We start from the raw sequence: 21,629 nt of genomic DNA, 5'->3' as shown, positions 1-21,629 counted from the left end.
GGATCCTCTCTTCTCATTAAGTGGCCGAAGTAGTTGAGTTCCAGCTTCAGGGCCTGTCACTCAGGGGTGATTTCCTTGAGGATTGACTGACTGGATCCTCCTCCTCCAAAAACCCTCAATTAGGAAGCTTCCATTCTTCGGTACTCGGCCTTTCCTTGTGGTCCAACTCTCACAGCCGCACAGAAACGCCATGGCTTTGACTGGAGCAGGGAACAGCTACCCATTCTGGTCTCCCTGCCAGGAAAACCCCATGGATGAAAAGTGTCGAAAAGAAAACAGGTCCATTAAAGAAAAGATCTTTGAAGGTTGGCCTCTTTAAAAAAAATGAACTCCTTCCCCCAATTCCAGCAGCCTATTAAACAGCGTATTGACCTACGCCAAATAAATAATTAAGTAAAGAGCCTATAAATCAGGGATGTCAAAACACAAGGCCCACGATGTGGTTGGATCCGTCCGGCCCCTGGGGCTGTCCTGGTAAATGTAAGGGGCCAGCCCACATGGCTTTGGCTTGGTCTACCCAATGCGAAGAGGAAACATGCCAGCAGTTTGAGGAGTGGCATCAACCTGACCGTGCCCACCATTGGTCATTCCCACTGAGTTGGCCACGCCCATTGAGTGGTGTCAAGCTGGCCACGCCTACCTTGTTGGCCAAAACTACCCAGTCGGCCACGCCCCACTGGACCCCTGAGGTCAGCCACAGCCTTGATGTGGCCCTCAATGAGAGTTTGACACTCAGGCTGTAAGTTAACCATTCCTCATCAATATAACCTTGAGGTGCCGGGCAGGAGTAACCCAAGGCCTTGTTTCCCTTTATATCTTCTGTCCAGATCTTCGTGGGCCCCCCGTGGGAATTACATCGAGTCCAACAGGGACGACTGCACCGTCTCTCTAATCTACACCGTCCACCTGAAGAAGCCGGGCTCCGTCTTCTTCGAGTACCAGTACATTGACAACAACATCTTCTTCGAGTTCTTTGTAAGGGGGAATTTGTGCACCTTAAAAATCCATCTTAAGTTGATGCGGGATATCCCAAAATAGAGCCCAGGGAGGATAATTTTAAGGCAGTCTGTTGGCATTCCCAGTGACCCCTTTTTTTAGGCCTTATGAAAACGCGATTCTCCCCCTACAATAAGACTTGATTACTTGATCCAGAGCTGCCTGATCTGATCGGATTGGGCTGCAATTCTCCAAGATCTCTGGAGCTTTGATGTCCACCAGATAGGAAAAGTGGGCCACCCAGTGACTAATGTAAACTATAACCTTGTAAAGCGAACATTCTAGATATCAGCTCTTTAAGAGTAAGTTCACATGATTTTGGGGGCTCTAGTTGTAGTCTATGGCTTGGTTCCTCTTGTGCTTCATGGATGACAAGTTCTGATCAAAGTGTCTAGGTCATTTTATGGAAGTGACTTCCCATTGCTTTCTTCTTCTTCTTCTTCTTCTTCTTCTTCTTCTTCTTCTTCTTCTTCTTCTTCTTCTTCTTCTTCTTCTTCTTCTTCTTCTTCTTCTTCTTCTTCTTCTTCTTCTTCTTCTTCTTCTTCTTCTCCTCCTCCTCCTCCTCCTCCTCCTCCTCCTCCTCCTCCTCCTCCTCCTCCTCTTCTCCTTCTCCTCCTCCTCCTCCTCCTCCTCCTCCTCCTTCTCCTTCTGCCTCTGCTTCTGCTTCTTCTGCTTCTCCTCCTCCTCCTCCTCCTCCTCCTCCTCCTTCTCCTCCTCCTCTCCCCCTCCTCCTCCTCCTTCTCTCCCTCCCTCCCTCTTCTGTATCAGAAGTTTGGGGACCCCTGCTCTACAGGGTTATATAGAAGGACCATCTCAATCTCAAGTCAATGTCCAGAAGAGATGAAGGCTTCCTTCCTCCTTTCTAAGGCTTCTCCCTGGACGATCCGTGTTCCTGATCTTACTCAGCCATGTAGAATCCAGGTTGACGTTTCTATGCATCATCAAAGCCTCCAGGGGCTGAAATTCTCAGTTCTCTCCTGGGCCTCGAGCAAAATTGTGACGACTGAATGGGCAGAGACATGGACCTTGCTAGACAGCTCAGCCGAAGCAGCAGTCCCGGCCTGCCCTCTCCTTCCTTTTGGGCAAGGCATGAATCGCTGCCATGGCCAACTCGGGTCCCCAAAGAGTGGCTGTCCCAGTGGGCACAGCCTTCATTGACATTTGCAGAAGGGTTGGAGGGACCCTCAAGGGACCCTGGCAAGGAGGTTGTGATGAGCCTGGCCAAAGGATCCTGCTGGCTGAAATCTCCTTCCCTCTGATCAGACAGTGCCGCCCCCCCTGCAGGAAGCGGCTTTCCTTTCTCTTCTGCCAGGAAGTTTCTCCTCTTGTAAAGAAAGACGCCAGCAGTGACTCTGCTGCAGAACCCACATTGACTCCCAGGCGCAACAAGGAATTGAACAGAGTAGAATAGAAATAAGAGAAGAGGGTACAGAATGGAACAGGGATAGAAAATAGAATAGAATAGAATCAGAATGAATGGAGTGGAGTGGGATGGGATGGGATGGGATAGGATAGAAATTGGAATAGAATAGAATAAGGTATAATAGAATAGAATAGCAGATTTGGAAGGGACCTTGGAGGTCTTCTAGTCCAACCCCCTGCTTAGGCAGGAAACCCTACACCACTTCAGACAAATGGCTGTCTAATCTATTCTTGAAGACCTCCAGTGATGAAGCAGCCAGAACTTCTGGAGGGAAGCCATTCCACTGGTTAATTGTTCTCACTGTCCGGAAATTTATCCTTAGTTCTAAGTTTCTTCTTTTCTTGATGAGTTTCCACCCGTCGCTTGTTGTCCTGCCTTCAGGTCCTTTGGAGAATAGCTTGACTCCCTCTTCTTTGGGGTAGCTCCTGAGAGACTGGACCACTGCTCTCCTGTCTCCCCTGGTCCTTCCCTTCCCTAGACTAGCCAGGCCCAGTTCCTGCAACTGTTCATCGTATGTTTTAGCCTCCAGTCCCCCTCATCATCCTGGTTGCTCTTCTCTGCCCTCTTTCTAGAGTCTCAACCTCTTTTTTTTTTTACATCCTGGTGACCAAAACTGGATGCAGTCTTCCAGGTGTGCAGCCGGCCTGGTACCGACTGATTTCTCTTCTCCCCTGCAGAAAAACAGAAGCGCCGTGTCATTGTTGGAGCCCTAAAGTCACTCCCAGCTCAGGCCGGTTTTTTGATCAAGGCATTCTTGGTAGCTTTCCAGCCATTCTGCTCTACGCTTCATTGGCAGCAGCTAGTTTCAGGCCCTGGTCGAAAGAACAGCCAGGATAGTGTTCATGCCACACGCTGGGTTGGCTAAGGGACTTGTGGGAATCCAGACCTTTTGGCTCAATCAGAGGATCGGGACCAAAACAGACATGGGCACAGAATGAAGTCTGAACTTGGGCAGTGAGAGTCGGGGTTCCTAAATTGAGTGGAAGTATGTGACGCTTCTGATTTGGAGACCTTCGTATCTGTAACGGACAGAAAAAAAATCATTTTATTTGCATTTATATTTGGAGAAATCCCGTTTTTTGTTCTGGCGGTGGGGTTATATTCAAAAGAGCCTGTTCTGTTGATCCCAATAACCAGCAGGTTCATCTCGACAGCAAGCGTTCTTCAGATAGCCCCTAATCCACATCCCACTGCTTTAAAAGTCGATGCAAGTCAATTTCCTTTCATGGCTAGAAAAAAATATTCTCTAATCCTGCACTACCAAAAAAATAGGGACTTTGAAACTGAATTAAATACAAGAGGGCATTCAACCTATCAGGGCAGTGATTACTGTCCTTATTCTGCAATTAACCTAGCTGAGATACCGATCAGGGGACCTGCCCATCACTTTTAATCAGGAATCTTTTAGTGTTTGGAGTGTTTTTAATCAAGAACCTTTCAGGGTTTGCTCTTCTTAAATCGACAAAGCCACTGAAAATAGCAGCTTGAAACTTCTAAAAGTTCCTCTGGAAACACCTGGAGAGTTTCATCATGGAAACTTAAGATGGCTGCAGTGGTTCAACTGAAGCTGTACCATGTTTAGCCTTGTGGGTTACCTGCCAAATTCACATTGCTGCCTAGTATTATGTTTTCTGTTATATTTGGACACCTGACCATCAGAAGCACACCGTCTTTCAACACACGTTTGTTCTTGTTAAATGACACGTAGGAAAGGGTTACACATCGACGCCACAACTTGGTATGTTTTCTCTCCCAAGCCAGCTGAACTGGTTACTGGCTTGTCTACTGAATAATATCGCTCAGGCATCTTAGTGTGATTATTGTAAAGTGATTTTCGGGCTCCTGCAGGGTGACCTGGGTTGAAACCTCACACCAATCTAAAAAGCACAAAGGCTGTTGTTACTCATCAAAGAAATTACAGTAAAAATAAATTTTACTGTATTTAGTGAAGCATTGCTTTGAATGCACGTGCAATCTTTTTTTTATCAGGAAGAAGGACAACACAACGGTTCATGCAAACCATGGTTCTGTTACATTCCTCTAATTCTGTTAATAGGGTGAGGGCAGCCGTGGCTCACTTTATGACAGGGCAAGGATTATGGGATTGCAAGTAAAGGTTGCATAAATTCTAATTGTTTGTTTGCCTTGATCGACAGTCTGGTAACTCTTCTTATTATTTATCATTATTTTATTTTTTTTATTTTTTTTCAGATTCAAAACGACCAGTGCCAAGAGATGGACTCCACCAGTGATAAATGGGTGAAATTAACAGATAACGGAGAATGGGGTTCTTATTCTGTAAGTGCGACCTTGTGTGGCTTTTGTTAAAAGTTGAGACTTTTTTTAGACGGATTATGTTGAGCTCAGAACATCCCACAGTGGTCCAAACTATATTACAAGGTCAAAATGATTTATCTCTGGACCTGATTATTTCTGCCCTGGCTTGAAGATATTTCAGAATTTTAACAGTGATAAATTTCATGGTAAGATGCTCTGCCCTCAAACTATTTTGATCTCAAAACCCTTTTGTGGGTCTCTATTACTTAATGTCCGAATAATGAAGTGCTAACAACCCAAAAGCATTATGGTTTTTTTTTCATAGAAATAGAATATAGAATATAGAATAGAATAGAATAGAATAGAATAGAATAGAATAGAATAGAATAGATTCTTTATTGGCCAAGTGTGATTGGACACCCAAGGAATTTGTCTTGGTGCAAATGCTCTCAGTGTACATAAAAGAAAAGATATATCCGTCAAGAGTCAAGAATCATAAGGTGCAACACTTAAAGATAGCCATAGGATACAATAAGCAATTGAATCATACTAGGAAACAGTCAATATAAATTGTGAGGATACAAGCAACAAAGTTACAGTCATGCAGTCACAAGTGGGAGGGGAGAGGTGATAATGAGTGATGAGAAGATTAATAGTAATAGTAATGCAGACTTTGTAAATAGTTGGACAGCGTTGAGGGAATTAGTTGTTTAGCAGAGTGATGGCGTTCGGGAAAAAACTCTCCTTGTGTCTAGTTGTTCTGGTGTGCAGGGTTCTATAGCATCGTTTGGAGGGAAGGAGTTGAAACAGTTTATGTCCGGGATGTGAGGGATCTGTAGATATTTTCACAGCCCTCTTTTGACTCGTGCAGGATACAAATCATTCATCTTCCTTTTCCCCCTCTTTCCTTGGTTCTCTGAAGTTACCAGCAAATTCATGAAAATCTTATCAGTCACAACCCGGCTAATCTTAGTGAATAGTGAGTGGGCCAATGTTATCTCCAAAGCCTTTGAGGGCAGGAAAGGAAGTAAGGGTGGAAGATCATTAAAGAAAGATCTGACCTGGAACTAAGGAGAACTTTCCTGACAATTAATCAGTGGGATGCTGGTTAAGTTGTGGGAGGTTTTCAAGAAGAGACTGGGCAGTCACTTGTCTGAAATGGTATAGGACCTCCTGCTTGAGCAGGGGGTTGGACTAGAAGACCTCCAAGGTCCCTCCCAGATCCATTATTTTGTCATTCTATGAAGGGACTCACCTCTGCTGCTTCACCCGGACTGAAGAAGTGAGGCAGTCACTTATTGACTAGGCTTATGTGTTACACTGAGCCACTAGATGGCCAATTCATTTGAGACTTAGTGCCACAAACTGTGATGTTTGGTCATGGAAATTTGTGCTGTAATGAGGCCAGCCACTGTGGCTTAAGGTCTAAAAAATAAAATAACAAATCCATGGCTTTGAATGATGTAATTGATCGATTAAAGCGGTATTTAAGCATTTAAGTGAGGCCGCTTTAAGTCTTTTTTCATAAGCAGTCTCCTAGAGAACTCCAAATCTCCACCTTCCCAATAAAGAGAAAGCGCTTCTATTTTGAGATTTTGTGCCTGGTGTCTCCAGAACGGTGGGGAGAAACATCGCATAAAATGCTCGAAGGTGTGAGGCAGCCCATTTTAGTTACACACCAGTGTATCCTTATCACACATGTAAACATTTCTGAGCAAACTCATGAGCTGAACAAACAGGGCAAGGTTTTCCTTTTAGACAGGAACTCCTTTCCTCTTGGCTTGGAGTTGAGGTGGGGTGTGGAAATTGTGTGCGCTTGTGTGTGTGTACTTTTAAATTGGGTTGTCACTGTTTGGCTCTACCCTTAGTTAGTGCATTCCTTCAAGGTGCTTCAGCCAAACAAGGCGTGGTGTCTCAAAATCACATCAATCTCTGTGCTTCGTTATTCTCTCTCTCTGTGTGTGTGTGTATGTGTGTATATATGTATGTATGTATGTATGTATGTATGTATGTATGTATGTATGTATCTTTGGTTATTCGGGTTTTCTCCCGCATAAGATTGGAAGTATCTAGGCAACGTTTCGATGAAGTCTCATTCATCATCTTCAGGCTTGTGTCTTCAGCTCTGTGCTTCTCTGAGATGATGAATGAGACTTCATCGAAACGTTGCCTAGATACTTCCAATCTTATCGGAGAAAACCCAATAACCAAAGATCCACATACAAATACCATGAGAACCTCAGAATATATATATATATATATATATATATATATATATATATATATATATATATATATATATATATATATATATATAAATAAAAATATAAATAAAATATATTATATATTATATATTATATATTATATATATATATTATATATTATATATATATTATATATATATATATATATATATATATATATATATATATATATATATATATATATATATATATATATATATATATATATATATATATATATATTCTTAAGTTTTCACGGGTACTTACATGTATGGTATTCAGCTTTGTTCGGGTATTTTCCCACGTCATTATAGTTGTGCTTTTAAAGTTGGATTCCAAAGAAAGAAGATTACCCACCTAATCCAAAAAGAAACCCCAACCAAAATCCAAGACAGAGAACAAGAGAATGGCAAAGCCCTCCTCCCATATATAAAAGGCACTACAGACAAAAACCAGCAAGATCCTCCAAAAACACAACATTAAAACAGCATTCTGCACAAACAGAAAAATATCCACCATCCTAAGAAACCCTAAAGACAAAATTGAGTTAGAAAACCAAGGAGTATATGAAATCCCTTGCACCGCCTGTCCCACCACATATATTGGACAAACTAACAGAAAAATAAGTGCACGCATTGAAGAACACAAGAACTCAATCAAAAAAGAAGAACCGACCTCTTCCCTGGTCCAACACCTCAAAGCCACAGGACATGAGACTGACTTTAAAAGTACCAGAACTATCGCCAAAACTGAACACTTCAACAACAGAATAATCAGAGAAGCCATAGAGATAGAAAAACGCCCACACAGCATGAATAAACGAGATGACACCTCCCGCCTACCAGCCATTTGGAAACCCGCCCTCCTGAACAGACGAGTACCAAACATGAAGAATGATACCAGACCCACACCCATGAGGGCCACACAAGATGCTACCACCACACTTCCACGTAGAAAGCAGACTCACACCCACACAGAAGATGAGACACGACCACGGACCAGAAGCCGCACCGCAGCTGCATCACTACCCGCTTCAAACCCCTCTGAGCCATACATGAAGCGAACTGACGCCCACCATGAAGATGCGGCACGACCACGAATGCGAAGCCAAACAGCAGGATCACAGCTCACCAGCTCAAATTCCCCAGCAACTAAGCCAAGCCCCACCTGAACAAAACACAGCCAAGCCCCCACCTGAACAGAACACACCCCAGCCAATCAGAGCACAGCCAACCCCCAGCCAATCAGAACACAGCCAGGCCCCAAACCAATGAGAACATACCCCACCCAATCAGAACACAGCCAAGCCCCCACCCAATCAAGTCACACCTCCACTAGCAGTTAAAAGGAAGAAGCAGCTGCAAGCTTACATTACTCTGAGAAGCACAGACCGAAGACACAAGCATGAAGATGATGAATGAGACTTCATTGAAAAGTTGCCTAGATACTTCCAATTTTACACAGGAGAAAACCCGAATAACCAAAGATCCACATACAAATACCCGAGAACCTCAGAAAATATATATATATATATATATATATATATATATATATATATATATATATATATATATATATATATATATATATATATATATATATATTATGTGGATCTTTGGTTATTCGGGTTCTCTCCCGCGAAGATTCAAAGTATCTAGGCAACGCTGGCGAGGTCCCACTCGCCATCTTCAGGCTGGTGCTTTCGGCTTAGTGCCAGTGCAAGCAGTGTGTGACCGGAGCTGCCATCTCTCTATATATACAAGTGGTGGGGATGGTGTGCTGGGCTGGTTGGCTGTGCTGCAGCCTCTTGATTGGTTGATGGAGTTGATGTTGGTATAATGGACTGTGTAATGGCCTTTTGTTGTAGAGATATCCTGGATCTTGTGCTGTCATCTCCTGGGTCGTTAGCCTCTTGTGTTTTAACGGCTTGGGTAATGGGTTGTGTGATGGGCTTGTGAGTTCTTTTGTTGTGGTATCCTGGGTCTTGCGTTGTAATCTCCTGGGTCGTTTGTGTTTTGATCTCTTTTCGATTAGCCTCCTGTGTAGTAACAGCTTGGGTAATGGGTTGTGTGATGACCTTGTGAGATTTATTGCTGTGGTATCCTTGGTCTTGTGCTGTGATATCCTGGGTCATTTGCTGTGTTGTGACTTCTTGAGTTCTTGAGGTGTAATTTCTTGAGTTTTCTGATGTGATGTCCTGAGCGGGTGGCTGTGATGTAGCATTTTGGGTTTTTAATATGGCTTTGAGTTTGGGGTCTGGGTCTGTGTTCGTTTGGCTTCGAGTTCGTGGTCGTGCCACATCTTCATGGTGGGGGTCAGTTCGCTTCATGTATGGTTTAGAGGAGTTTGAAGTGGGTAGTGATGCAGCTGCAGTGCGGCTTCTGGTCTGTGGTCGTGTCTCATCTTCTGTGTGGGTGTGAGTCTGATTTTTACGTGGAAGTGTGGTGGTGGCATCTTGTGTGGCCCTCATGGGTGTGGGTCTGGTGTCATTTATCATGTTGGGTACTCGTCTGTTCATGAGGGCGGGTTTCCAAATGGCTGGTAAGCGGGAGGTGTCATCTCTTTTATTCATGCTGTGTGGGCGTTTTTTATCTCTATGGCTTCTCTGATTATTCTGCTGCTGTGGTGTTCAGTTTTGGCGATAGTTCTGGTATTTTTAAGGTCAATCTCATGTCCTGTGGCTTTGAGGTGTTGGACCAGGAAGAGGTTGGTTCTTCTTTTTGATTGAGTTCTTATGTTCTTCAACGCGTGCACTTATTCTTCTGTTAGTTTGTCCAATGTATGTGGTGAGGCAGGCAGTGCAGGGGATTTCATATACTCCTTGGTTTTCTAACTCGATTTTGTCTTTAGGGTTTCTTAGGATGGTGGATATTTTTCTGTTTGTGCAGAATGCTGTTTTAATGTTGTGTTTTTGGAGGATCTTGCTGATTTTGTCTGTAGTGCCTTTTATATATGGGAGGAGGGCTTTGCCGTTCTCTTGTTCTCTGTCTTGGATTTTGGTTGGGGTTTCTTTTTGGATTAGGTGGGTGATCTTCTTTCTTTGAAATCCATTGGCTGTTAGTACGTTGGTGAGAGTGTTTAGTTCGGTTTTTAGGTGTTGTTCATCAGCTAAGCATTTTGTTCTGGAGATGAGTGTCTCAGCTACGGAACAAAATGCTTAGCTGATGAACAACACCTAAAAACCGAACTAAACACTCTCACCAACGTACTAACAGCCAATGGATTTCAAAGAAAGAAGATCACCCACCTAATCCAAAAAGAAACCCCAACCAAAATCCAAGACAGAGAACAAGAGAACGGCAAAGCCCTCCTCCCATATATAAAAGGCACTACAGACAAAATCAGCAAGATCCTCCAAAAACACAACATTAAAACAGCATTCTGCACAAACAGAAAAATATCCACCATCCTAAGAAACCCTAAAGACAAAATCGAGTTAGAAAACCAAGGAGTATATGAAATCCCCTGCACTGCCTGCCTCACCACATACATTGGACAAACTAACAGAAGAATAAGTGCACCGTTGAAGAACATAAGAACTCAATCAAAAAAGAAGAACCAACCTCTTCCCTGGTCCAACACCTCAAAGCCACAGGACATGAGATTGACCTTAAAAATACCAGAACTATCGCCAAAACTGAACACCACAGCAGCAGAATAATCAGAGAAGCCATAGAGATAGAAAACGCCCACACAGCATGAATAAAAGAGATGACACCTCCCGCTTACCAGCCATTTGGAAACCCGCCTCATGAACAGACGAGTACCCAACATGATAAATGACACCAGACCCACACCCATGAGGGCCACACAAGATGCCACCACCACACTTCCACGTAAAAATCAGACTCACACCCACACAGAAGATGAGACACGACCACAGACCAGAAGCCGCACTGCAGCTGCATCACTACCCACTTCAAACTCCTCTAAACCATACATGAAGCTTAACTGACCCCCACCATGAAGATGTGGCACGACCACGAACTCAAGCCAAACGAACACAGACCCAGACCCCAAACTCAAAGCCATATTAAAAACCCAAAATGCTACATCACAGCCACCCGCTCAGGACATCACATCAGAAAACTCAAGAAATTACACCTCAAGAACTCAAGAAGTCACAACACAGCAAATGACCCAGGATATCACAGCACAAGACCAAGGATACCACAGCAATAAATCTCACAAGGTCATCACACAACCCATTACCCAAGCTGTTACTACACAGGAGGCTAATCAAAAGAGATCAAAACACAAACGACCCAGGAGATTACAACGCAAGACCCAGGATACCACAACAAAAGAACTCACAAGCCCATCACACAACCCATTACCCAAGCCGTTAAAACACAAGAGGCTAACGACCCAGGAGATGACAGCACAAGATCCAGGATATCTCTACAACAAAAGGCCATTACACAGCCCATTATACCAACATCAACTCCATCAACCAATCAAGAGGCTGCAGCACAGCCAACCAGCCCAGCACACCATCCCCCACCACTTGTATATATAGAGAGATGGCAGCTCCAGTCACACACTGCTTGCACTGGCACTAAGCCGGAAGCACCAGCCTGAAGATGGCGAGTGGGACCTCGCCGAAACGTTGCCTAGATACTTTGAATCTTACGCGGGAGAGAATCCGAATAACCAAAGATCCACATACAAATACCCGCGAGAACCTCAGAAAACACACACACACACACACACACACACACACACATATATATATATATATATATATATATGTATATGTATATGTATATATATATATATATATACACACACATATACATAATCATACATACATACATACACACACACACACACACACATATGTTGTGGCTCCGATTCCCGAGCCTGTGCTGTCAGAGGAAGAGGACTCGGAAGATGAGGAGGAGGAACTGGGAATGCCTTCCTCCCCAGGACCTTCCTCTCTGGCAATGCCTTCCTCCCTGATAATGCCTCAGGTTTCATCAGACAACCGAGAGGAACAGCCTGAGATTAATCAGGAGGAGGAGGGCATATCGGAGCATCCCCTGTCAGGGAGTCAAGAGGAAGAATGTTGGCTTGATCTTAAGCAGCGTCATAGGGAGAAATGTGAGCAGCAACGTAGGAGGCGTGGGAGGGTCAGAGAGTGAGCTGAGTCATTAAGCCACACCCCACAGGGGATAAAAGTGGGTGTGTTGTCGGCTGGAACTTTGTACGGGACAAAGTTTAATCTTACTTCAGGTTTTCTTTGTGAATGATTTTGTGGTCTGCCTTGTAATTTTCTGGGAGTAGCTTTTTACTTGTTATCAGTTCGGACTTGGCAGGCAGAGCATGTTGGAATGCCAAGGACATTATCAGTTCCAAAGAATTAACTCTGTGAAGTCCGAGCCAGCTTGCCTGCCTGTGTTTGTGTGAGTTTGTATTCTTTCATCTTTTGAGAAAGAAGAAAGGTGAGACAGAACATATATATATATATATATATATATATATATATATATATATATATATATATATCACACACACACACACACACACACACACACACACACACACACACACACATATATACACACATATATACATACACACACACACACACACACATATATATGTTTTGTTAAGTTTTCATGGGTACTTACATGTATGGTATTCAGCTTTGTTCGGGTATTTTCCCACGTCATTATAGTTGTGCTTTTAAAGTTGTAGCAACGTTTAGGACTTCCGGTTTGTCGGCTTCGCGAGCGGCAGGGATTTGCGACTCTGAGCGATCCCTGCCGCGCTAGCCGCTTTTGGTGCTCCGATCCGGACGGGTCCGGAGCTAGGCTACCCTGCAGGGGTAGCTGAAGATAGGGGATTCGGAGAGGGGTTTGGGGTGTTGCAGACCCCCTCCCGGCCGACAGAACCCCTTTTCCCAAGACGGTGCAGCGGCGGTCCGCAATGGCCGCCACAAAGAAGCCGACAGCTGGGCAAGTATGCGCAGGAGGAAGAGGAGAAAGCTTTTGAGAGTGAAAGTTTTCTTGGTTGATCCAGGACTCTAAGATACATTTAATATAATTCCTGGAAATGATGGCTTTTTGGATGATTCTTTCCACAAGAGAAAATAAGCAGCAATTTTGAGGTGCTGAAAGGAAAGTTTATTCTCCCTCCCGACGGAATTAATAAGTGGATATTGAGAAACCTGTTTTTTTCAGGTAAAACTAGCTTTATGGGATAAGTCGGAAGGGAGAGGACAAAAAATATATTCATCTGGTTTGATTTTGTTGGAGGAGATGCCTTAAGGATTTGAAGACAGAAATATAACTCCAATAAGGCTTCAAAATACAGATTTGGACTTTCTTTTTTCTTTTGTCTGATACTACCCCTGGAAGAGAAAGGGAGAATTTTGTCTTGGCTTGGATTGATTGAGGATTGTGGATTTTGGGATTGTTTTACTTTTTTTTGAAATGTCTTGGTTGGTGTAAGAAGAAAGAGGGGAAAAAGAAAAGAAGGGATCTATAGTGGCTTTTTCTTTTGAGGAACTGAGGGAAGAATATGAGCAAACAAAAGCAGCCGGTAAAGATGGTATGGAAAAAGCCTTCCTATTTTTAGAAATGGCGCTGGTTAACTATCAACAAACAATACAACAGATGGAGGCAGAAGAACAACAACAAGAAGAAGACAAAGACGCCATCTTTAATGAATTCCAAAATTTAACTAAGAAAGAAGGAAGGAAGAAAGTGAGGAAAATGAAGGACTTAAGATCTAAAAAAAACATTTAAGAAAGAGAAAAATAAGATGCAAAATAAATATAATGATAGTAAACAAAAGAAAAAGGGAACACAACAGAGAAGGGATGCCAGCAAGGCAGAGGCTAGAAGAAGGGGGGGTAGGAAGATTTGGTGGGGGAAGAAAGAAAGGGGAAAGGCGGAGAAAAGCCACAAAGTTTTGAAATTAGATGGGAAAAGAGGAATTTTTTTAGGGACAAAGGGTAAAGTACAATTTCCTTAAAAAAGATTTTGCAAGGTACATAAGATGGTATTGTAACATCTGTATTAGAAATAGAAAATTAGAATGGCTTAAGAGTTTAATTGAGCACAACTCAATTAAAATGTTGAAATGTTTAATAATGATTGATTTTAAAATGTAATAAAATATTAAAGGGAAAGGCAATGGGAATGTTATAAGATTTAATATTTAGATTTATTACTTAACTATGTATTTAATCATTTTGGATTTATTACTCTGTTTTTATTGTTATTAAAAGAAAAAAATTAGTAGACAGAATGTACCAAGCAGAATCAGATTGGGTATTAGGTGTTATTTTAAATGTTAATCTAATTAATTTAGGGGGAGGATAGAAAGGCATCATACTCTGATTAGTGATTTCAGGAGAAATTCTTTTTTTTTTTTCATTATAAGGAATGAGATAGAGGGATAATAAAGAATGGGCAAAAGATACAAATATAATGATTTAAATTAAGATGGATTAAATAAGATAGAATTATGAAGAGTGAAATGTGTGGAGAAGTTTATATAGAAGATATAGAATGGTAAACAAAATAGGTAATGTTTTTGAGAGTATTAATAAAACCTTGTAGAAATACAGAATGAGAATAATGGTAATCAAGTCAGAAAGAAATAGATGAAATAATAATAGTGAAATTGAATAAGAGTAAAGAGAAGTAAAGAGAAATTGGATAAGAGGTATTTTTATGCTCATATGGAAATGGCTTAAAATAGAATTGTATTGTATAAAATAAGGTTTTATCTGACTTGTAAAATTTATAATGGAAAAAGGTTCAAATATGTAATAGTTGATGATGATTTGTTTGTCTTTGAAATTAATAAAATTTGCTTAAAAAAATAAATAAAGTTGTAGCAACGTTTCAGCAGAATCTCATCTGCCAACATCACAGACGAACACAATACAGAAGCCTGATGATGGCAGATGAGATTCTGCCGAAACGTTGCTACAACTTTAAAAGCACAACTCTAATGATGTGGGAAAATACCTGAACAAAGCTGAATACCATATATATATATATATATATATATATATATATATATATATATATATATATATATATATATATATATATAACATATACCATATATATACCATATACTGTATACCGTATACCATATATATATATATATATATATATATATATATATATATATATATATATATATATATATGTATGTATATATGTATGTATGTATGTATATGTATATGTATATGTATATATGTATATATGTATATATGTATATATGTATGTATATGTATATGTGTGTGTGTGTGTGTGTGTGTGTGTGTGTGTGTGTATATATATATATATATATATATATATATATATATATATATATATATATATATATATATATATATGTTTTCTTAAGTTTTCGGGTACTTACATGTATGGTGTTCGGCTTGGTTCGGGTATTTTCCCACGTCATTGTAGTTCTTTTAAAGTTGTAGCAACGTTTCAGCAGAATCTCATCTGCCATCATCAGGCTTCTGTATTGTGTCCGTCTGTGGGTCAGACTTTTACAGTGGTTTCAGATTTAAATTTGGGGCAGCCTATTGCTGTGCCAGAATGGTTTTTTCTTCATCCTGATTGGTTGGGAGTCTTGGTCTGTGTTTATTGGTCTCGGAGTTTGCTGTGTTCTGCTTGATGGGTGTTTCTGATATCTTCTGTCTGTTTTTTGGCTCTTTTTGTATCTTGATTGGCTGGCAGCATTGTGTTACTTTAATGGAGGTCTTTAGTGCAGCTTGGCTTCGGGTAAATGGACGGCTATCATTAGTTAGGAAGCTGGGTTTCATCTGGGTGCCTGGTTGGGGTGTGTTTGAGCTGGAGGTATCAGGGGGATCTGTTTGTGCCCAGGTGTTTGCCTGGCTTGTGGTGTGGAGATTTTTTTGTTTGTGAGTGCAGGCTTCCAAATGATTGACAGCCTGGTGGAATCATCTCTTCTGTTCATGCTTTCTGGTCTTTTTCAATCTCTATGGCTTCTCTGATGACTCTGTGGCTAGGGTTTTCCATAGTGGCCAGGGTTTTGGTGCCATTGAAGTTGATGCTATGACCTGTAGCTTCCATGTGTTGGACTAGTGAGGAAGTGTGTTCCAGCTTTTTGACTGCATTTTTGTGTTCATCCAGGCGGGTACTTATTCTTCTATTGGTCTGTCCAATGTATGTGGCCGGGCATGATGCACAGGGGACTTCGTATACGCCTTGGTTTTCCAGGTCAATTTTATCTTTGGGGTTGCTAAGGATGGCTGCTATTTTTCTGTCTGTTTTGAAGGCAGTCCTGATGTGATGTCTGTGTAGTACCTTACTAATTTTGTCTGTAGTACCTCTTATGTAGGGCAGGACAGCTGTTCCATAGGTCTGTTCATCTTCTGGGTCTCTATTATGTTTCAGTGTGTTTTTGTGGATCAAGCTGGTGATTTTGCTTTTGTGGAAGCCGTTGGCTGTCAGTACTTTAGTCAGGGTGCATAGTTCAAAAAACAGACAGAAGATATCAGAAACACCCATCAAGCAGAACACAGCAAACTCCGAGACCAATAAACACAGACCAAGACTCCCAACCAATCAGGATGAAGAAAAAACCATTCTGGCACAGCAATAGGCTGCCCCAAATTTAAATCTGAAACCACTGTAAAAGTCTGACCCACAGACGGACACAATACAGAAGCCTGATGATGGCAGATGAGATTCTGCTGAAACGTTGCTACAACTTTAAAAGAACTACAATGACGTGGGAAAATACCCGAACCAAGCCGAACACCATACATATATATATATATATATACCATATATATATATACCATATATAAAACGTTGGCAACCGTTGGCAACTTTAAGACTTGTAGACTTCAACTCCCAAAATTCTCCAGCCAACTTCTGGGAGTTGAAGTCCACAAATCTTAAAGTTGACAAGTTTGGAGACCTCTGGTGTAGGGTCTCCTGCTTGAACAGGGGGTTGGATAGAAGACCTCCAAGGTGTCGTCCAGCCAGTGGTGGGATTGAAATAATTTAACCACTGGTTTTCTGCCCTAATGATTTCTTCCAACAACCAGTTCAACAAACTGCTCAGAAAGTTAACAGCCGGTTCTCCCAAACCAGTGCGAACCGGCTGAATTCCACCACTGTTTCCCACTCTATTGTGATTGATCGACTTCTTTCTCTTGTGCTATGCTTAGTTTGTGTCAAAGTGAATCTGGTATATTGTTATAAAGTGTCTTTGAAGTGAGTCTGGAGTACTAATGCTGTTATTCCTTTCTTCCCAGGTAACCCTGAAATCAGGAACAAATATCTTGTACTGGAGAACAACGGGGATATTGATGGGGTCGCAGGTGGTCAAGCCCATCCTTGTGAAAAACATCACAATTGAAGGTGTGACCATTTTCAGTGCATCCATAAGACAATTTTGTTTTCATTGCAAGGAACACTCTTGTCTTATAGCAAGGGCCTTCAAACTTGGCAGCGTTGAGACTTGTGGACTTCAACTGCCAGAATTCCTCCTCCAGTCAGGTTAGCTCAGGAATTCTGAGAGTGGGAAGTGTACACGTCTTAAACTTGCCAAGTTTGAAGATCCTTGTCTTATAGTAACAGCTCTTGTACTTTTAGGTACTTAAATGAGTTCCATTCTGTTTTTCTTTTAAAAAAATAATCAAATAATAATCAAAAGACTAATCATGCAAAACCGGTCATAAAAACACCTTGATTCTAAAAAAAGCATTCCTTCAAGGAAAGCCAATGGCAGGAAAAAATAAAATAAAATAACCAGGGAGAGAGGATTAAATCAAAATGCAAAAAATTCAGGAGGAATTGAGTGGCACTTTTTCAGCGTAATTCTTTTTATCCAAAGGCATTAATTTTCACCAGGCTCAGCTTAGCTGGTCAGCTGCATGGCTGATGGATGGGACACCAAGAGGAAATCCCCAAGTTGAAAATGAATTCTTTAAAAAAAGTAAAAATAGTAATAATTTTAAAAAATAATCCTGGAAAAAGGAACTGGCTATTTCTGTCCTGTGGCCAGGCAAACAATATTGATAGGTTCATGCAGACTCCAGGAATTAAGATCAGCTTGTGGTAACCTTTATTTTTGCAGCTGGAATGGGGGATGTATAGGAGTTAACTTAACAGGAAAATGCGAAGTTTCTGATTTTTGATTTCTTATTCTTACTTTCCCATTCTTACATCTCTCTGAGGGAGATGGGAGGCTAAGAAATAGGGAATATAAAGAAATTTTTGCAGTGGCATTTTTTAAAAAGTAGTATAGCAGTTTGGCGGGTGAGTTAGTTACTAGGAAAACAGTGACACCTGCTGGATAGGACTGAATCCACAGGGAAAATAGTAGCTTGATTAAGAATTCAGGCGAGTGAAAAACTAAAATTCATATGAAGTCAACTCGTGATTTATAGAACAATAGATAGAATAATATCATTAAGCAAAATGGTCGCTCTTTTTGTAGAACAACAACAAGAAAAAATGCATTGGGTGGGAAAAGAGTTATAGTTTTTAAATAATGCAAATTTTGTAAGTTGTGTATATTTTATTATTAGAATGATGGGAGTGATCTGCAAATGAGTTGATTGCAACCTAGGAAATGGATTACACCAAGGATTTCCCCCCCCCAAGATATTTTGGGAGATGCACACGTTTTGCTCCCATCGAAGAGATAAGTGGCCCTTTCTACATGCCTATCTCCCAGGAATTTCCCTTCTTCCCACCTCAATCCCTTTTTAAAATCTCTCGCCAAACTTTTGAATGAAAGTTGACATTGAGTGCAGAAGACATGCATCCCTAGGTGTCAAAGGAATTCATAGAGTTTTATTCTTTGGCTGTCATTTTAAGAAAAGGGAGCACTTTCGTTTAATAGCATGCTTGAAGCTTTTAAAATAAAGCAGATCTGCTATTTGGGTTAAGTTTTTAAATACATCCTCCGCTTTTTAGAATATAAAGAGGCCTCTAGCTAATCCAACAAAGTTCTAGGTCAGGGGACTCCAAACTTGGCAACTTAAAGAATTCTGGGAGTTGAAGGCCACAAACTATGCTGGCTGGAGAATTCTAGGAGTTGGAAGTCCACAAGTCTTAAAGTTGCCAAGTTTGGAGACCCCTGTTCTAGGTAAATAGAATTTTGAATTTTGTATGAATTTTGTAGCTAAACAGGGATTGAAACCCAGATAATCTTGCTCCAATCCAGCATTATGCACTCCAAAATAACCTCATATATGCATACACACACACACCCCTCCATTATTGCCACTGAAGCCTACTTCTGGGTGGTTGTGTACTTTCTTTTTCCACTCTTCTTGTTTTGCAGGGGTGGCCTACACATCTGAATGTTTTCCCTGCAAGCCGGGCACTTTTAGCAACAAATCAGGTTCCTCCCTCTGTGAAATCTGTCCAAGAAACACCTACTCAGAAAAAGGGGCCAAGGAATGCACCAAGTGTCCAGAAGCCACACATTATTCAGGTACTCTTCCCTTCTCCGAGGAGAACTGGATGTTCCCCTCAAAGCTAAAAAAGATCTCAGGGGGATTTGAAGATTAGAGATCCATTTTTTTATGAAGGCAGCACTGAGAACTCATAGCCAGCCAGAGAAGCCTTTTCTAAGCATGGAGGCCTTTGCGATGTGATATTAAATAAGAAAGGGCATTAATGTTGCATGTTCAGAAATTTGCATGAATGAAATGGCATCATAGAGCATAGAATGATAAGAGTTGGAAGGGACCCCAGAGGTCTTGTAGTCCAACTCCCAGCTCAAGGCAGGTGTCAACTCGTAAAACATTCCTATGCCTGTTTTCGAATTGCCATAAACAAGGGAGGGGGAAATCTAAAGGAGCAGTACGGCAATTTAAAACCAGAAGTACATTCCATGCTTATCTTACAAAGATTGTAGCTAGGCTACCGGATCTTCTGCCCCTGAAAACCCTTCATTGGAGAATGTGATGGATGACACCCAGCCCGTGAAGGTGCTTCATTGGAGAATCTGATACACCTGGGGGGAGGGGGGAAACAGGGTCACAGGTGACAATAAATCACACCGAGGTGGCTTTAACTGGGATAATGCTGACACGTTGCTCCGAATAAATCTTTTGAATTCTTTTGAAGCTTGGCTCAAGGTTCATGATTTAATTAGGGCAATTGGCGGAACCCTGACAGCAGGAACCTTATTAGTATCTCAGCCAAACGGTGGCCCAGTCTATTTTGGAAAACCTCCAGTCATGGGGCACCCACCACTCTGGGAGGCAAGCTACTCCATGGATTAATCAGGCAAATATGATATGAATGCCGTTACTTGGTGGGATGAAACCCAAGAATGGAATACACGCCTAGAGGGGTTTCAATTGTTTAAAAGAAGCAGACCTAATAAAAGAGGATATAAGAAATAACTGCATCTCTGCAGAAATATAGCAGAACAACTCTTAGAACCATCTTGAATGCCTTTGGGTTAATATAAAAGTTTTTAAAAAGAATAACGTTGCCATAGGTGTATATTACAGGTCACCCAGACCATACAGAATAGATGAACCTCTTGCTAGTCAGTTAACTAGGTTATGTAGGAAGCACCCAACACAATAGCAGTGGGGGACTTTAAGTAGCCTGACACCAACTGGGACAGAAACTGCGCCTAATGGAAGATCAAGGAGATTATTCTGTGAATTATTCTCACCGTCAGAATTCCCCCATCCCGTTATTTCTAAGTCATCCTTCTCTTCATAAATAAAGTTGCCTTGAGAGGTTGTTAAAGAGAATCTGCTTTCCAGATTTATTGTAACTAAACTAGCAGATAAAGAGAAGCAGCCCAGAAATAAAGATAAACTTCTCAGCAGTGCGAACAATTAACCAGTGGAACAGCTTGCCTCTAGAAGTTGCAGCTGCTCCACCACGAGAGGTTTTCAAGAAGAAATTGGACAACCACTTGTCTAGAATGGAATAGGGTCTCCTGTTTGAGCAGGGGGTTGGTCTAGAAGACCTCCGAGGTCCCTCCCAGCTCCGTCATTCTGTCTCTTGCTTCTCCCCCAACGGATGAGAAAGCCCCGCCTGCAGCATTTCGGGCCAGGCAAGGTGTTTCTTACGCTTCCTGTCTTTTACTTTCAGATGAAGGATCAGGCCGGTGTCTGGAACGCCTGCCCTGCTCCAGCAAGGACTTTTTCCAAATCCACACTCCGTGTGATTGGGAAGGAAAAGTGAGTGGCATCCCTTCCCCTGCTCCCAATCCTCAAATCTTCCCCCCGACTATTTAAAATGGGGGCACCGCAGTGAGTCACACGTCAGAAGCCTTCACTCAGGAGCCTCCGAAGGCTGATCCTCCTTTCACCAGGGATCGGCTCCTGCATGGAAAAGTCTTTCGGCTGGGCTGAACTCTGCGTGTGTCCTGCACAAGAGTGAGATGCTCTCAAACGCCTTGTAGGTACACGGGTCCAGTTTCGAAAGTCAAGGCAGGAAACCGATCCATGCCTGACCTGACTGCTCATTCCTGATGCTTCCTATAGAAGGGAACATTTGTAGCTCAGGGTTGGACAGTGGGGTCCTTGGTGGTCTCTGAGCTTGGCTGTTCTTTTGCAGACGTTTCATGACCCAACTACGTAACCTTTTAAGTGTTAGATAGGACCAAACCCCACTCCCTTCTAGCACTGATTATGTTACCTAGTTGGGATATGAAATGTCTCCAAGAAAACAGTGGAGCTCAGAGAGCACCAAGGACCC

General features: G+C 41.8%; 1 protein-coding gene across 1 annotated transcript in view; it reads left to right on the top strand.

Annotated features, from left to right (window-relative positions):
• Positions 1 to 21,629, top strand: part of ELAPOR2 (endosome-lysosome associated apoptosis and autophagy regulator family member 2) — a 73,968-nt gene that overhangs the window by 28,918 nt on the left and 23,421 nt on the right. The window contains exons 4-8 of the mRNA XM_087969193.1: positions 828 to 975; positions 4,631 to 4,717; positions 17,201 to 17,306; positions 19,240 to 19,392; positions 21,021 to 21,109. Of these exons, the coding sequence (XP_087825319.1) occupies positions 828 to 975; positions 4,631 to 4,717; positions 17,201 to 17,306; positions 19,240 to 19,392; positions 21,021 to 21,109 (583 nt within the window). The remainder of the gene's footprint in view (positions 1 to 827; positions 976 to 4,630; positions 4,718 to 17,200; positions 17,307 to 19,239; positions 19,393 to 21,020; positions 21,110 to 21,629) is intronic.

This window comes from Notechis scutatus, chromosome 6 (genome assembly GCF_049901735.1).
Source record: "Notechis scutatus isolate UNSWTSFEM ecotype Mainland chromosome 6, rNotScu1.2, whole genome shotgun sequence".
Lineage (NCBI taxonomy): Eukaryota > Metazoa > Chordata > Lepidosauria > Squamata > Elapidae > Notechis > Notechis scutatus.
This window is presented reverse-complemented; position numbering and strand designations above follow the sequence as displayed.